Genomic DNA, 18,243 nt, shown 5'->3' on the forward strand with positions numbered 1-18,243 from the left:
AACTTTCTAAGGTATTTTTGAATTTTAAATAAATATTGAGTATGACATCAACAGACAAGAGTGCGAAATTTTATTACAGTTTGTGTCAATTTTATGCAAATCTGAATTAGAAGAGAGGTTATTATTATATTTGAAACTAAACTAGAGATCTCTGTTGTTATTTAGACAATTTACATGTAATAATTCATTTTTTATTTTATTATAATACCTTGTTTTGACTGTATTACACCGTGTATGGTTTGATAACCCCAAAAATCCTCTCTTTATATTCAAACCCAATTTTCAAATGATGCACCGTATTGCACCGTGTATCATTTGATAACCCCAAAAATCCTCTCTTTATATTCAAACCCAATTTATATTCAAACACATTTGAAAATTCTAGGTTGAAATGTGCGTGTTCCACTTGTTGTTTGGCCAGTCTCGGAAAGTCTAGGAGGTCAATTCAATTTTGTAAAAGAAAAAAATGATGCCCTCACAACACTGTATTTATATGTTCCTTTCAATTTGAGACATTTCAAAAGATATTCCAGTTTTTGGACAAGTAGGACTGTTTGGTTTAGTTTATGAACCAAACAGGCCCCGTAAGTCTAACAAATTACAACTCGTTGCTAAATGCTGACTCAAACAATTGGAAAGCCTGAAAGAAAACTGACAACACTAATGAACAAAGAGATTATACATTTACAAACAGAATCAGAATGGGAGATAATCTTCACAAATGAAAGTTGATTCAATCCCAACAAGAACCAAATAAACAAAGTTGAAGGAAAAAGGAGTTTGAAACAAACTCTTCCAGTTTCTAAAGAATTAGAAGACATCTAACCTTCTTATTTATGATGATGAACAATGTGATGTTATGCTTGTATCAGTTGAAATCACTTCCAGAAATGTGGATGCATATTCATTAGCCTGTCGAGAACCAAAGGAGGTCAATTTATCTAATATTGGAAGGGATTCCTCCCCAGCAAGGTAGCGCGTGACTTCTCTCATGGTAGGTCTAGCCTCTGCTTTTAGGTGAGAACAAACTAGGCCAAGTCTCAAAACCATTTCCATCTCTTCAACCACAAATTTGGAGCTCAACTTAGGATCAGCAGCATCAAGAATTCTACCCATTTGAAGACATTCAATCACCCAATCCGCCAATGTCAAGCTATCCCCATCTGGATCACTAACAATACGTCCTCTACCAGAAGCTACTTCAAGGAGCAGAACACCATATGCATAGACATCAGAGCTCGTAGAGGCCTTGCCAGTTTGAGCCAATTCAGGTGCAATATACCCTATGGTACCCACAACACTGGTAGTGTGTGAGAGTATTCCACCATCACACAATCTTGCTAGTCCAAAATCTCCCAAGCGACCATTCATCTCAGCATCAATCAGAACATTACTGGACTTCACGTCGCGATGTATGACAACTTTCTCCCACTCTTCATGGAGATACAATAGTCCACTGGCTATGCCTTTAAGGATATTGTATCTTTGGTCCCAGCTGAGTAGGAAGTTGGTTTCAGGGTTGAATAGCAAAGAACCAAGACTTCCATTTGGGACATAGTCATAGACTAGGAGGAGATCTTTCTTTCTTTTGCACCAACCTTGAAGGTTCACAAGGTTCTTGTGCCTTAGCCTTCCCAAGCTTTCAATCTCCGCGGCAAATTCTCTTACTCCTTGTACTGAATCATTTGATATCTTTTTTATTGCAACCTCAGCTCCTGTAGTGGGTAACACACCCTTGTACACAGCACCAAAGCCTCCAACTCCTAGTATCCCACTCTCTTTAAATCCCTTGGTGGCTTCATATAGATCTTTATATCGAAATCTGTGAGGACACTCCAACTCCCAATCCTCAATACTTTCAGAGTACTGCCTTCTCCTTCGGTATATCACAACAAGAATCAAAACCCCCAACGGGAAAATGATCACAGTGGAGGTAATAGCAATGAGTGCCTTAATTTGGGGTTTGAAAGAGGAAGACTTTCCTTCATTTGGCGGTCTAGGAAGCCAAGAAAGATCAAGTTCATCAGCCCTTCCATTCAAACGAAAACTCCATCCGAGGATGTAATGAGAACTCGATCTATTTCCAGTGGCCGCGGAGAATCCAATGTACACATTCTCCTTAAGAACAGCAGATAGGTTGGTGGGATAAGAGATGAGTGGTGTAGTTGGTTTTGGTACTGATTCAGGCCAAATGGTTACATTCACAACTCCTTTTTCACCATCATACTCTATCCAGGCTTGGATTGGATTTCCACTCTCCAACCACACGTCTTCCTTTATAGGTGTAGGACTAAAACGATAAGAAGCCGGCTCGGATGCAACTGAGGCCATGCTATTGATGTTGATTCCAACATGGTTGCCTTGGGTATCTGGTGCCTCTTTGTGCCCATCAACAGTGTCGAAATCAATAGCAAAGATGTGGTTTGAGGGGTTCCCATCATTTGTTGAGTTGAAAATTCCGAGGAAGTGATCCCCTTCAGCACCAGGAAATTGCGGTGAAGGAGATATAGTGAAGGCGAAGCCATAGCCGCCTCCGTGGTTGACATCTTTGGGAACTATTGCAAAAACAAAGTACGTACTAAAGGAATTAGAAGAGTTAACAGAAGAAGAATTTTTGGTGAACAAGTGTATTGGGCCGGGATAGAATGCATGACCTATGACATTAGCAGAAGATTTGTTAGTAAGCTCAAGAGCTCCACTTGATGGGATGATTCTAGCAAATCCATCTAGAATAAGGTTTGTTTGGTTGAATCCATCGTAGATGAAATCAATGGATTGAGAAGGCACAACAATACCAAAAATGAAGAGAAGAAAAGCTAAGAACATGGGTGCAGCCATGGAGTTGATTTTTGGGAGTTGGAGACTTGTACATAAGAGCTAACTCAGTTTATCATGAACAACTAGACGTAGATTAAAAAGAGAGAGAGAGATATAAAGACTTTTTGTGATCGAGTGGTCAAATCAAATGAAATTAGGCATAGAAAAATGGCTTTGGTGCGACCTTTCAACTGCACTAAAGATGTAATGGTCATATCGTGCCGTTTTGCCGTGCTTTCTCATTTTTGTGGGTTTAAACTTTTCAAAATTCCAGATTGGGAAACTTTTTAACTATCATTTAATTGTAGTGTTGATTAACCATGAGATTCTCTAAAATTATTCTTTCCAATAAAAAAATTAAATTTTTTTTTTTATTATATATATATATATATATATATATAGAGAGAGAGAGACACATATGTGCGCTTATATATATAATGAAATGGACCATAAATGAGAGAGCATTTAATATAGGATTGGGACTAAAATGGAAAAGTTCTGGGTCTACTTGGTTCAATTTTTTAATAATGATTTTCTATTTTGATTGAGATTTGTATTTTTAAAAAAATACTCTTTTCTTTGAAATTTTAGTTCAAACAAAGCCTTTAGATCATTATTTTCTATAATTCTTTAAAAACTGTTTATTATTTTCCAAATTCTTGAAAATAATTTTCAAATAAATAAATCAAATAAGTCTGTAGAATCAACGTTTACTTGGAGAGTTGAATGCTAAACGTGTGTTGTGCAATAAACTAGTGTGATTCATGCATAAATAATATCTACAACCTCAAAAAGTTCCTCCTCAACTACTTTAATCTCCTATTTAAATTTTATTTTCCTTTTATTTTCATAGCATTATTAAATAGCTAATCTAAATATAATTAATAGTATTATCAATTAATCAGATGTGTCACACAAAAATATTCTTGAATAAAATTAACACATATACTTGTGTATTAATTAGTGAAAATTCTAAGCTCTCAAAAAGTGTGCCGAAAAATTCATGTATTGCGAGGGAACGAAGCAACAAAGTAGGAACTACGTGTCTCGGTTGACCTATATCTTTATACACACTATGTCCAATTGCATTGGTAAGACCAAACCTATCAATATCAACCATCCATCACTACTCACATCAAACATTGAGGGCCCGCTTGGCATGCGTTTTGTTTTAGGTGTTTTGTTTTTGGCTAAAACAGAAACAGTGTTTTGTTATAGGAGTGTTTTGGCAAAAATCGAAAGCACATTTGGGAACAATGTTTTGTTGTGAAAATGTCAAAAACAGAAACATGCAAAACATGTTTGGTAAGCCATGCGTTCCAAGAATTTTGAAAACAAAACATGTTTGTATGTGTGTGTGTACATCGGCAAAAGTTGGAATCACCACTTATAAGAAAAAATAGACAGGCACACTAGTTCAACTTGCCAAAGTATGTATGTGTGTGTGTGTATATATATATATATCCATATTGAATCATGTTCTTATCCACTGGTTTGTTGGCAGAGAGAGATCAAAGTAAATGAGAGGTGGGTAGGAATTAAGAAATGAATGAACTACAAATTAAAGCCTAGAGTAGTTGGTATAAAATACACTGGCCATTAGCTGATTTGAATTTGCTGTTTTAGCTCTGCTACTTCCAATTCAGTTTGTTTCTTCTAGTCTGGGGTATACCCTTGACTAGTTTTCTTATTGGTCTTTTCTCTTGATCACTTTTCTCTCAGTACTTCATTGGTTTATGTGTTAATAAAATCAACAACATTCAGGGGAAAAAATATATATATTGGCCATGCTACAACAAGTACAACATTGTCTTACTTAAGTACACAGAATCAACAAGAAATGAATTTACTGAAGCAAATTCAGTATACATATCACCTATCCCAGTGGATAAAGTCTTTCCTGCTAAGTCTGTGAGACCCTTGATGGTTCTGTATTGCATTAACCATGCACTCCATTCAATCAATCTTACTTATATATATATAGAGAGAGAGAGAGAGAGTTCTTACAAAAATATCCCCAATTTCTTTTTAAATGAAATGTATAGTTAATATCCATTATTCTGCTATCCTAAAATTAAACTTATATTGTAATTCTGTAACCTATTCACAGATAACTACTCTGTCTATTCAACAAGATAAACTCAAAGACTTGAGCTTGAGGAGTAAAGGAATTGCCCACAAATTTCCCAGTTCTCCAAAATGAATGAATATTTTAACCTAAAGATATACCTTGCCATTTTATAATTTCGAGCAGCAACAGCATCTAGATTCCTCGTTTAAACATCAGTTAGACTTGGGGATGCACGTGATTCAATTTGATGGACGTTAGTGCCAAGCCATAAAAGAATTTATAAACAAAACAAAGGGAAAGAAAAATTACTCCAGCAAAAGGAGTTGACAGCAAAATTCTTAGAGGAGCTTCATGACATTAAAGGTCATATCTTTCTCACTTCAAACACACTGGTGAAAAATTGAGACATGAAATTCCCCAACTCCAAGAAATACCCATTCTTCTCTGTAACACATTGGACTATATTTAACCGGCAAAGGCTGCCAATTCCAAACTTATTCATGGAACAACAGATATGAATACTGACAAACTTGTGAAAGAGATGAAGCAATAATGAAAAAGTAAAACAAACTGCAATTCGACATTGAAGCAAGTAAGCGAACAATGCCACAAATCACAATCACCTTCAAGTGTTGGTCTCTTGCTGCTTCTTGCATCTGTTTAAACTATCTTGCAGTGAAGCCATCTGAACAAAAGAGAGATTAAACTATCTTGCTTCTTGTAAGTGAGTGTTTTTACTTCCTCCGCTACAGTGATTATTTGGGCCAACAGTACCCAAAACACGGTAAAACACCAAAATGGTGTTTCAAGTTTTGGCCCAAATATTGAATCTGTTTTGACACTATTGGCAACAAAGCAGACCGAACCAAACATGTTTTGGGCTAAAAAATTACAACTGTAGCAGGCCTGCAACAAAAACACATGAAGCAAAACAAATACCAAACAAGGCCGGAAGTCTTCCTCTAATGTGAATGTGGTGAGGTTGAGTTTGGACTTCCAGATATCTTGTAAATAGGTCTTTTTAGTTATGCAGCAAAGTGAATTTGTGGTTTAATGTTGATAAAATAATAATCGTAGTAAAGTTTAGGTATGAAAGTACTCACTCGGCGTAAATACAGTAGTGTTGAAGTTAGGTTTGTATCAAATATAACACCTTCATTAACGAGAATTACAGTGCGTAAACGTGAGAAAGGTGAGTTAAAGTATGACCAGAACATTCTCTCTATACAAATAATATCAAAATTTATGTTTGTATTTAATCTACCCTTGGCACCATTGATTAGTGAGAATCACACGATTATGATGGCAAAGAAAAGAAAAATGTAAAAATGAATCTTGGTAAAGAAAGTCACCATAAACACTTCTTGAAGTGTCAGGCTTCCACCCTCTATATCTACTAATTTAACTTTTAACACTTATTGCTTTAAAAATAATAATAATAATAATAATTTTTGGTATCCAAAAATTTACCTAAATCTTATTTTGACTGTCTTGACTGCCTAAAAGCTAATATACAGAATACAGTAGGATGCTCTCACTCACTCACATTGGATTGAGACTTGAGAGTTTCCACCGTAACCAATGGTTTGAAAGAGCCCGCAAACAATGATACAGATCTTTATCATCTATAATCTTGTTTTCTAGGTACAAAAATCAGTCGATCAATCACTGTAGTATTTACACAGTTTATATACCAATCAAGCCAAGTCATTTTCCAACAACCCACAACATGTTTTAAAACCATAACGTTCCTGTATTTTTGCTTCAGGCCTTGAGTACTGCTGCATTATCAATATTTCGTTAACAAGCTTGATTACCATTTTTTTTTTCCTGACAAAGATAAAGAAATATATTAATATGAAGAAAAGGAATTAAAAAAAAAAAAAAATCTCAAAAAAGGTTTGACTAATGAAGTTTCTCTCCATTCAAGGATCATCTTGTTGAATTTTCACCTTCAACCACAACCCCCTTCAGATTCTCCCCTTCTCTTTCCTTTCGAGGGAGCGCAGTGTAATATTAAGTATCACCAAGGCTGGAGTTCTATCTATGCATATGTAACAACAGACGACCTAAACCCATTAGTCTGGGGAGATCTCTCAATTGACACTACATGCTCTCTCAATCGTTCTTCTTGTTGACTTCATGCCTATAAAAGAGGCAGATATCTAGGCCTTCCTAACATGCTTACCATTTCTTTGGCTTCCATTAAGCTATCTTTGCTCGCTTGTTAACCCTCCAACCAAAACCCTGATTGAATATCACAGCATTCCTTCATCTCACTTCCACTTCTGAATCCATGTAAGAGGAGAGACAAAAGGAGCCACAAAGAGACATTCCGCGGCAATTCTTGCTCCTTCAAGATGAATTGGAATACTCAATTTCAGTGATTCTATTTTAAGGCTTGGTAATATATGCTCCATATACTAATAATACAATATGAATTATAGGCTAGCAAATCCTTGGCTACCCTTATAAATGGCATAAAAATGTCTCCTACTCCTCTCCCTCCGCATGTGTGGAAGCCCCACATTGCAATTAAAAGCCAAAGTTCGCATCAAATGAATTATACTGAATTTTCTATAAGTTAATAAATGTGAGAAATGCCAAATCATATGACTAGACAACTTGTTTTAAGTTTTAACTCAGATTGCTTTCGAAAGAGCCTGAAGATTCTTAAGGGAAGAGCTCAACACCGGCAGATTAGGGACTGAAGTAGATATGGCCTAACCATTGGATTTGTACCTGAATGATACTAATGCAGTAGATTGAGAATATAGTGATAAAATATATATATATATATAGAGCACCTCCATATATTCAAGAAAGAAGGAAATGGCTCAAAAGTCAAGACATTCACTTGCACCCTTTGACGGGAAGTGCAATGGCCATCTGGTGACAGGAGCTTATAGAAAGAATCATAACTCAGAAGACATACTTCCCAGGCCTGCTGACTCTTCAGCTAAGATTAGTCTTCTAGACGAATCTGCTATATAAAGACCTTAATATGCTCACATATAAAGCTAATCTAAACTGCTTTCTTTTATTTTTATTTTTTCATAGAAGTCATACTATCATCCTCTTCCCTTGTAAATCCCTTAATAGGACGTGCTACAGATGGTCACAAAGCAGTGAAAGGCTATTGAAATTTTGCCATATCGTATGCTTATGTCATCCCAAAATGTCAGAGTGGCGATCGAGGATACTATGGAGACGTACACACTTATTCAATAAAAAAGGGTAAACTCAAGCATGTCCTGCGCACTGAGGACTATCAATCATTTCAAAACTCTCTAACACAATCTCTTTATGGTTATCCTCTACCGGGCACTGCACCATGCTGTAGGTGCGCTCAACACTATTTTCAACATCTTATTTTAACATGTTGAAAATAGATTTAATTGCGTTGAAAAATTACTGCACACTAAACCTGCTACAATTAAATCTTTTGTAAGTCTTTGATTAGCATATTGTGAATTTTTGGTGGAGTGAATCTGATAATCCATCAAAAATCAAATGGATAAAATGGGATAACATGTGTGAAGATAAAGCTGTGGGTGGATTAAGTTTTAAGGACTTGGAAGCTTTTAATGTTGCATTACTATCTAAACTTGCATGGAGGTTAGAAGTGGCGGAGAACTCTTTGTTCTACAGAGTGTTTTAAGTATTTTCCTCAGGAATCTTTTTTAGATTCCCAATTGTCACAGCTAGACAAATTATACAGTGAGGGATGCGATGGAGGATAGCTAATGGGGAAAAAGTTTATGTAAGAACTGACAATTGGCTTTCTGATGAACCTGCTATCACAAGAAATGTGGATCCACAAATTCAAATGATCTCAGATCTTATTAATCACAGTTGAAGATCATAGAAAGCTGATCTGATTTGAAGATGTTTCAACCCTCGGGATAGTGAGCTAATTCGTCAACTCCCTATTATAGAACATGGTGAAGAGAACTGCAAAAAATGGGGCCAAACAGCAAAGGGATAATTTTCTGTTAAGTCTGCTTATAAGTTCGCTCTGAGACTTTAAGCTGTGGAGAATAGGAATTATAATCAAGCAAGCAGCAGCTCATGTAGTAGTGTTTGAAAGAGATCTGGGAATTGAAGACTCCTAGAAAGCTACAGTTCTGCTTATGGCAGTGCTGCTACGAAAGGATTCCGGTAATGCAAAATCTTCATCGAAGGAGAGTTGTGGAAGACCCTAGATGCAAGTCATGTGGAAGTGAGGCTGAGTCTACTGTGCATTTGCTTTTTGATTGTCCAGTAGCAACAACAGTTTGGAGACTTAGTCCCCCGTACATGGTTTCTAAGATGGCAGTGGCTAAATGGGATATGGAAAGATGGAGATAAGAGAGTTGAATGTCAAAGCATGGCTGTTTTTTTATGTTGGCATTTGTGGAAAGCTCGAAATAGTTTGGTTTTTAAAGGGATGGCGATGAATCCAGAAAGGATTTTGGATGAAGTAGTATGCTTATGTTACGAGTTTCGATCAATTAAAAATAGTGCAGAGATCTCAAAGGGTACCATTGAATCCAATAATCCAAAAGAGATGGATTCCTCCAGTAGATGGAAGGCTGAAACTTAACATTGATGCATCTTTCATTAATTCTTCTAAGATTTGTGGTGGTGGAATTGTGATTAGGAATGATTGTGGGTTGTTTATAGAGTAGCTACAGAGTTTTTCAATGAGATTGCAGATGCTACATTTGCTAAAGGCAGAGTTCTTCAATGAGATTGCAGATGCTACATTTGCTAAAGGCAGAGTTCTTCAATGAGATTGCAGATGCTACATTTGCTAAAGGCAGAGTTCTTCGTGAGGGGGTGAAACTATTGCATCATTGGGGATACTTGAATGTGGATATTGAAGGGGATTGTGCTTCTGTGATGCGAATGCAACCTTCAAGCTTTCTTACTGGTTTTATTTTAGAGGACATATCTTTTTTGTAATACTATTATTAAGCTAGGTTGGACTCCTAGAGAATGTAATATGGTAGCCCATGAACTGAGCAGGAAGGCTATAGAGTCTAAGCAGATTGACTTAGAGTGGAATTGTTGGCCATTTTGGTTGTTTGCCTTGATCACCAAAGAATGTAACATTTCTGTTTGATTGAATCTAAAACCTGCTACAGCTGAGAATCTAGACATCTTTATTTAATATGTGAAGTGATGCAACTTTAAGTCAACTGCACTTCTCTTGAAAACTTATTAAGAGCATCACACAATAATTTATAAAAGTACCCATTTTTGGACAATACTCAAGTCCTGCCCTATCAGAACCGAGTTGGTCCTAATATATGGCATGGCCTAAAAATATAATATTGAATCAGACCCGTTCTCAACAGGTTGTCGGGTTAGAACCCATTTCAAATCCCACTATTGTTTACCTAAGTTCAGATGACTCAATCACTTGGACTGCAGGCCAAGCTAGTAAATACACCCTCAAACACACAATAAACCACCTACCCCCTCCATCTGCTCATGTTACTGGTTCAAACTGGTTTGGAAATCAATTGACATCCCGATGCAAAGGATGATTCTCTGGATTGCAATTCAATCTAAGCTACTACAATTGACAGCAAATGTATGTCAAGCCTTGATTCTAATAAAACCCTCCTATGCTCAGCACCAACCTGAAACCCACTCATATCTTTTCTTTGAATGTGAATTTGTCTACCTATTTAGAGATTCATACAAGATAGATGCAGATTCTACACATTAAGTGGCAGTTGGAATCAATTTGTGAATTGGACATGTCAACATTGGAACCAAGATACTCCAAGGTTTGGGGTCTGCAGATTGGCTCTAGCATCATTGGTGTACTTCCATATGGCAGGAAAGGAATAATTGAATTTTCAGGAACTCACCTTCATCACAGTACGCGTAGTCTTAAGGTTGATTGATTCCTCCATTGCTGGAACATTGAGATCACCAAACAGAGCTTCCTTCTCTGACCTTGCAACTGAATGGTCCCTCTCCCCGGCCAGAAATCGACCACCACCGATGCCTCTGACTGATCGGATGTGGCGGAGTGCACAACAATCATCACTCCACCTTGCCGTTGAAGGCTAGTCCCCCGAATGTTTCAGAATAGCCACTGTTTACGGTTCAAAGATTCAATCTCCTGTGTTTAGTGTTTGGGCCTACCTTCTGGGCTATGCTACTGTTATGGTTTATTAAGGTTTATCTTTTTGTTTGGGCTGTAATTGATCTTTGTCCCATTTTTGGTTTGCCAAGTTTGTTGGGCTTATACATTGATTTAAAAAAAAAAAAAAAAAAAAAAAAAAAAAAAAAAAAAAAAAAAAAACACCATAATAAACCCTAAAGTTACAACAATCATCACTCCACCTTGCCGTTGAAGGCTAGTCCCCCGAATGTTTCAGAATAGCCACTGTTTACGGTTCAAAGATTCAATCTCCTGTGTTTAGTGTTTGGGCCTACCTTCTGGGCTATGCTACTGTTATGGTTTATTAAGGTTTATCTTTTTGTTTGGGCTGTAATTGATCTTTGTCCCATTTTTGGTTTGCCAAGTTTGTTGGGCTTATACATTGATTTAAAAAAAAAAAAAAAAAAAAAAAAAACACACCATAATAAACCCTAAAGTTACACCATCAGAAAATCAAGACAAATAGGCCATTATATATAGATGAACATTAAAAAAAAAAAAAAAAAAAAAAAAAAAAAAATTATAAATGCCTATAATTGAACGAAATTAACAATGAGTGCTGATTGATGGATGGAGACTCACCATTTTGCTGTGTGCTCATGATCAAGAACCTGAAGGATCCGCAAACTTGATGAAGCCGCAGCCTTGTAGCAGTGACCTCTGATCTAAAATCCAAATACAGTTGAAAGCATAGAGAGAGTAACGAAGGGGCAAAGGGTTCATCTACCGAGACTGCCAGACTGGTTACATGCTCCTTGCTTGTACTTGTTTTGTTTTTTTCCTTTTTTTTAAATTTTTTTTTTCAGATAAAAAAAAAAAATACCTCATCAAGTAATACATTTACAAATTCACTTGCGCACACATTTTTTTTAATGACACACGATCAAATCATTTCCTTCCCTTTCAGGTGGGTTGGAGAGATTATACCACTTGAGCATCTCCATGGTAAATTCTTAATCTTAATTACCATAAAAAAAATAATAATAATAAATAAATAAATACAGAAGTCAAGCTTCATTTCCGGGTATGCAAAAAAAAGCATTGACAAAAGAAAGTAAGTTGTTGCTGCCCTGCAAACGGTAACCTTATATCTTTAGTTCCAAATTTTTGGTCAAACAAAGAATGTGAGGTCTGAGAACAACGCACTTTTATCATTTGGTAACCTCCAAATTGAAAGAAACTCCGAAGACATAGGACTTATATTGCGGCTCAAATAAAGCCACGTCAATGAAGTTGGACAAAAGAAAATGAACGCGTTGAAGTTGGACAACGTGAAATCAAGGTGGAGAATATAAAGGCAGTCTTTGAGCCTTGTGGTACAAGTTTTGCCGTGGTGGTTGTGGCTTAGATAAACGCCCGTGTTCTACTGTTGTTTGGCGGGTCTTGGAAAATCAGTTTTGTGCTGGTCTTTTCAATACGAAACATTTCAAAAGATATTTCAATTTTTGGACATACAGGACTGTTTAGTTTAATTTATGAACCAAACAAGCTCTCAAGTTTGACAAATTACTATCTATATATATATATATAAATATAAAAGGCAAACACTATGACACGGATAAATTAGGACACCAAACACTGGTAATATAAATATAAATTATTATTTATAATTTTATTAAACAAAACTGAACACATTATTTATAATTTTATAATTTAGATGAGAGAACTATGGGATATACTATATATTATCGCTCTTGCGCCATGTCATTGTAATTATAGTTTTGTCACATTGAGGAGTGTGGTTACATGAAAAGATGATGGACAATTTGAACATATTCCTATTTTTTTCAGCATTGTTATATGTTCATATTTTATATGATTTGTATTTGAGAGTGTAATATGTGTTAATCAAGTATCTAGAATGTCTCAACCAAATATCTAGATTGTGTTATTATTCTAAAATATGGACACCTCCATGAGATATCATACGTGTGATAGAGATTACTACTAGTTGCTGTTCCAAACAATTGGAGATGGCTGAAAGAAAAATGGCAACACTAATGAACAAAGAGTCCTTCATGATTATACATTTACAAACAAAATCAGATGGGAAGATAACCTTCACAAATGAAAGTTGATTCAATCCCAAACAGAACCAAATGACCAAATCTGAAGGAATAAATAAAGAGTTTGAAACTCACTCTTCCAGTTTGTAAAGAACTAATTAAAGACATCTAACTTCCTTATTCATAATGAACTATATGATTTTGTGATTGTATCAGTTGAAATCACTTCCAGAAATTTGGATGTGAATTCATCAGCCTGTTGAGAACCAAAGGAGCTCAAATTATCTAAGAATGGAAGTGGTTCCTCCCCGGCAAGGTAGCGCGTGACCTGCCTCATGGTAGGCCTAGCCTCTGGCTTTGGGTGACAGCAAATTAGGCCAAGCCTCAAAACCAATTCCATCTCTTCAACCACAAAATTGGAGCTCAACTTGGGATCAGCAGCATCCAGAATTCGACCCATTTGAAGACATTCAATCACCCAATCCACCAATGTAAAGCTCTCCCCATGTGCATCAGTAACAATAGGTCCTCTACCAGAAGCCACTTCAAGGAGCAGAACACCATATGCAAACACATCAGAGCTAGTAGACGCCTTGCCTGTTTGAGCCAATTCAGGTGCAATATACCCTATTGTACCCACAATATTGGTAGTGTGTGAGACTTTTCCATGATCATACAATCTTGCTAGTCCAAAATCTCCTAAGCGACCATTCATCTCAGCATCAATCAGAACATTGCTAGACTTCACGTCGCGATGTATCACAACTTTCTCCCACTCTTCATGGAGATACAGTAGTCCACTGGCTATGCCTTTGAGGATATTGTATCTTTGGTCCCAGCTGAGTAGGAACTTACTTCCAGGCTTGAATAGCAAAGAACCAAGACTTCCATTTGGGACATAGTCATAGACTAAGATGAGATCTTTCTTCCTCTTGCACCAACCTTGAAGGTTCACAAGGTTCTTGTGCCTTAGCCTTCCCAAGCTTTCAATCTCCGCGGCAAATTCTCTGATTCCTTGTATTGAATCATTTGATATCTTCTTCACCGCAACCTCAGCTCCTGTAGTGGGTAACACACCCTTGTACACTACACCAAAACCTCCTTCTCCAAGTTTCAAACTCTCTTTGAATCCCTTGGTGGCTGCGTATAGATCTTTATATCGAAACCTGTGAGGACAGTCCAACTCCCATTCCTCAATACTATCAAAGAACCGCCTTCTCCTTCTGTATATCACAACAAGAATCAAAACGCCCGTCAAGAAAATGACCACAATGGATAAAATAGCGAGAATGACCTTGGTTTGGGGTTTAAAAGTAGAAGACTTTCCTTCATTTGGCGGTCTAGGAAGCCGAGAAAGATCAAGTTCATCAGCCCTTCCATTCATACAAAAACTCCATCCGAGGATGTAATGAGAACTTGATTTTTTTCCCGTGGCAGCGGAGAATCCAATGTACACATCCTCCTTAAGAACAGCAGATAGGTTGATGGGATGGGAGATGAGTGGTCTGGTTGGTTTTTGTACTGATTCAGGCCAAATGGTTACATTCACAACTCCTTTTACACCATCATACTCTATCCAAGCTTGGATTGGATTTCCACTCTCCAACCTCACTTCTTCCTCTACAGCAGTATCATTAACTAGATAAGAAGCCGGCTTGGATGCAACTGAGGTCATGCTATTGTTGTTGATCCCAATATGGTTGCCTTCGCTGTCCGACATCTCTTTGTGCCCATTCACCGTGTCAAATTCAACAGCAAAGATGTGGTTTGAGGGGTTTCCATCATTTGTTGAATTGAAAATTCCGAGGAAGTGATCGCCTTCAGCACCAGGGAATTGCCGCGAAGGAGATAAAGTGAAGGCGAGGCCATAGCCGCCTCGGTTGACACGTTTGGGGACTATTGCAAAAGCAAAGTATGTACTAAAGGAATTAGAAGAGTTAACAGAAGAAGAATTTTTGGTGAACAATTGTATTGGGGAGGGATAGAATGCATGGCCTATGACATTAGAAGATTTGTTAGTAAGCCTAAGAGCTCCACTTGATTTGATGATGGTAGCTCCTTCTAGGGTAAGGTTTGTTTGGTTGAATCCATTGTAGATGAAATTAATGGATTGAGAAGGCACAACAATAGCTAAAATGAAGAGAAGAAAAGCTAAGAACATGGGTGCAGCCATGGAGTTAAATTTTGGGAGTTGGAGACTTGTATGTACATAAGAGCTAATTAAGTTCTAGTTATTCATGAAGAAATTATATGTAGCTTAGAGAGAGAGAGAGAGAGAGAGGACTTTTGGAATGCTCCAAGCACATCACTGTTATTAGGCATAGAAAAATGGCACTAGACTTTGGTGTGACCTGTCAACCGCACTAACGATGTAACAGTCATTTTACTCATGTCGTTGTTCTAAAGGATATATATGACATTTGCCATTTGCCATTTGCCGTGCTTTGCCATTTGTATGGGCTTCGACTACTCAAAATTCCAGATTGTGAGACTTATATATATATGTATATGTGTATGCATGTATGTAAGTGCTTATATATATAGTGTGTACAAAGAAATGGACCATATACAAAGAGAGCAGTGCAATTAGCACCACTAGTAACTCTTGAGTCTCTAGGGTTTGGGATTAAATGAAGAAGCGTCTCTTTTGGGTTTGCTTATCAATTTTTTTAGTTACAATTTTCTATTTTAAGAGATTGAAAAACATAAACTAGCTTGAGAACTCTTTAGTTGAGAGTATTTTGAGCTAGACAAAAGTTATGATTTAGATAACTGATTTTCTTATAATTTCTTTAAAATTATTATTATTACTATTATTTTCAAAATTCATAAAAAAATATTTTTTTCAAAAAAATAAACTGAAAAAAGTCGATAAAACACACTTTTGACCGAATAAATTGTGTCTATAACGATAAAAGACTGTGATACATACATAAATAAAATAGCATCCCACTCTTAAACAAATCTTATTGACTACTTAATCTCTAATAGAAAATTTATTTGCATAGCATTATTAAAATTAAATAACTAATCTAAAGATGCATTCAAACCGTGTTGAAGTGTATAGATGCCTTGGTCAATCTGATAGGGCGTCAAAGTGTGTGTTAGTGAAAATTCTAAGGTCTCAAGTTAAGGGCGTGTAGAAGAGTCCTCCGTGTAGTGGGAAGGGTTGGGAACCACGTTTCACTCCAATGGACTTCTACCGTTATATATATATATATGTGTGTGTGTGTGTGTGTCCAAAAGCATTGACTTAGACCAAACAAATCAACCATGCATGACTGCCCACACCAAACGTTTGATTCTTCCTCCTCGACAGCCCACATCAAAAATTAAAAGTATACCTCTAATGTCCAACCCAGTGTCGCGAGCTTCAAGTGTTGGTATCTTGTAAATAGGGTGTTTCTAGTTATATATATGCAGCAGAAGTGAATATGTAGTTGGTAAAATAGCAGGAGAGTTTAGGTATGAAAGTTTGTATCAAATATGTCCCTTCTAGTTAATGTGAACCATAATGCCTAACGACTTTTGCAAGTGACTATTTTACCATAAAGTACAATTAAATAGTTTGATATCCAAATCTGAAATGGTGAGTTAGTAGAATATGATATGGTCATTTACTTAAATAAAAATAACTTCACGTTTGTATTTAATCTACTTTGACACCTCGATTAGTGGGAATCATACTATTATAATGATAAAATATATATATATATATATAATAATAATAATAATAATAATAATAATAATAAAAAAATAATAATAATAATTTGTAGAAGAGAATCAAAGTAGAGTAAATAAAGCCATAAACACATGTAGGTATTCAAAACCTACCGAATTAATTTGATTTGAATATCTTTGAAGGAAAAAGGTAGCATATATAGGATGTTTTCACGCACATGGGATGGGACCACCTCCAATGGTTGAAAGTGGCCGGTAAGGATGATACAGATATTCGTCATCTAGAATATAGATTTCCAGTCCAAACTAATCAACCCATCCCAATCACATTGAAATTCGGAAGTATTAATTTAAGATCAGAAAATTAGGCCCCTTGTAATTCACCCAATCTAACGGTCATAGCTTCATATGCCATCGTGAAGACCCCGCAAAACTCAAAACCCAAAGTATATTTTATACTTATAATTGGACACAGGAAGGATATGTCGTCCATCCAAAATTGGATATAGACGCTGCTAAAAGAAGAATAATAATAATAATAATTGTTGAATAATTAGAATGTTAAAGAGTTTGATTAAAATTTTTAGATGCATCCAACAATTTAAGTATTTAAGTTTTGGAGAGAATTGGTATTCTAATTTGGTATTAGAGCACTGATTAAATATAGCAAAATTTTGGGTCAAACCGTCCAAGTATCTCCACCAGCAATTTGTTAAAAATTTCCAAAAAAGTTATTGGATTTGTGTTATTTTGACCAACCCCTTTCAACTTGGCTGGCACAATTAATATAAGTTTCTAACTAATTTTTTTCCTTATTTTTTATTGGGATACTAACATATTTTAATCCCTCATTTTTTTTTTTACTCATCCAAATGTAATGATTGAATTAGCCCAAAGAATTGACCTAGCAGTTGAGAAGTTGGACCTGATACTTCATGAAGCATTAAGTTTTGGGTTCTTATATCTGGGCAAACAATTTTTGTGAAGGGGTGCGTGAATGTAATGATTAAATTATTCCAATTTAAAAATAATTTTCATGTGTGTCTGAATAAAAGAAAGAAAGGTTTATTGGGTAATGATGAGTTAAACCGAACTCAATTTGACCCAATCTAATCAACTCGTTACAACCAACTTATTTATTTTGCCTGTATTCGTTATATATATATATTGATTGTGGTTCCAAAGCTTCTCTTCGAAATCTGATTAGTTGTTGTACACTCATAACTTAGTGGTTTAAATTTAGTTGATGATCCCTATCACCTTGACTATGATTTGACTGAAGACCTAAATTTAAAGAGCCGAATATAATGGCATAACAAGTTTGTTATCAAATTTTTGTTTATATACCAACAAATTAATTAAGAAAAGTCATTTTCTAAAAGCCCTGAACATGTTTTAAAACCTTTAATGTCCTGTCTGTTTTGCTTGGTTGGAATGGTATCAATTATATATATATATATATATTTATATATAGAATAAGCTTGTTAACCTATCAGTGATTATCG

At 36.0% G+C, this 18,243-nt stretch overlaps 2 protein-coding genes across 2 annotated transcripts; both read right to left on the reverse strand.

Moving 5' to 3' along the window:
• Positions 1 to 501: 501 nt before the first annotated feature.
• On the reverse strand, positions 502 to 2,949 carry LOC132313339 (lectin-domain containing receptor kinase VI.3-like). The gene has a single exon (XM_059812061.1). The coding sequence runs from the start codon at positions 2,836 to 2,838 to the stop codon at positions 835 to 837; it is 2,004 nt and encodes a 667-aa protein (XP_059668044.1). The 5' UTR covers positions 2,839 to 2,949; the 3' UTR covers positions 502 to 834.
• A 10,076-nt stretch (positions 2,950 to 13,025) lies between these two features.
• On the reverse strand, positions 13,026 to 15,333 carry LOC132313340 (lectin-domain containing receptor kinase VI.3-like). Its single transcript, XM_059812062.1, has one exon. It carries the CDS (start codon positions 15,228 to 15,230, stop codon positions 13,239 to 13,241), a length of 1,992 nt encoding a protein of 663 aa, XP_059668045.1. The 5' UTR covers positions 15,231 to 15,333; the 3' UTR covers positions 13,026 to 13,238.
• Between the last annotated feature and the right edge of the window lie 2,910 nt (positions 15,334 to 18,243).

This window comes from Cornus florida, unplaced genomic scaffold (genome assembly GCF_030987335.1).
Source record: "Cornus florida cultivar Cherokee Brave unplaced genomic scaffold, ASM3098733v1 CherokeeBrave_3.0.0_Hap2_Chr06, whole genome shotgun sequence".
Lineage (NCBI taxonomy): Eukaryota > Viridiplantae > Streptophyta > Magnoliopsida > Cornales > Cornaceae > Cornus > Cornus florida.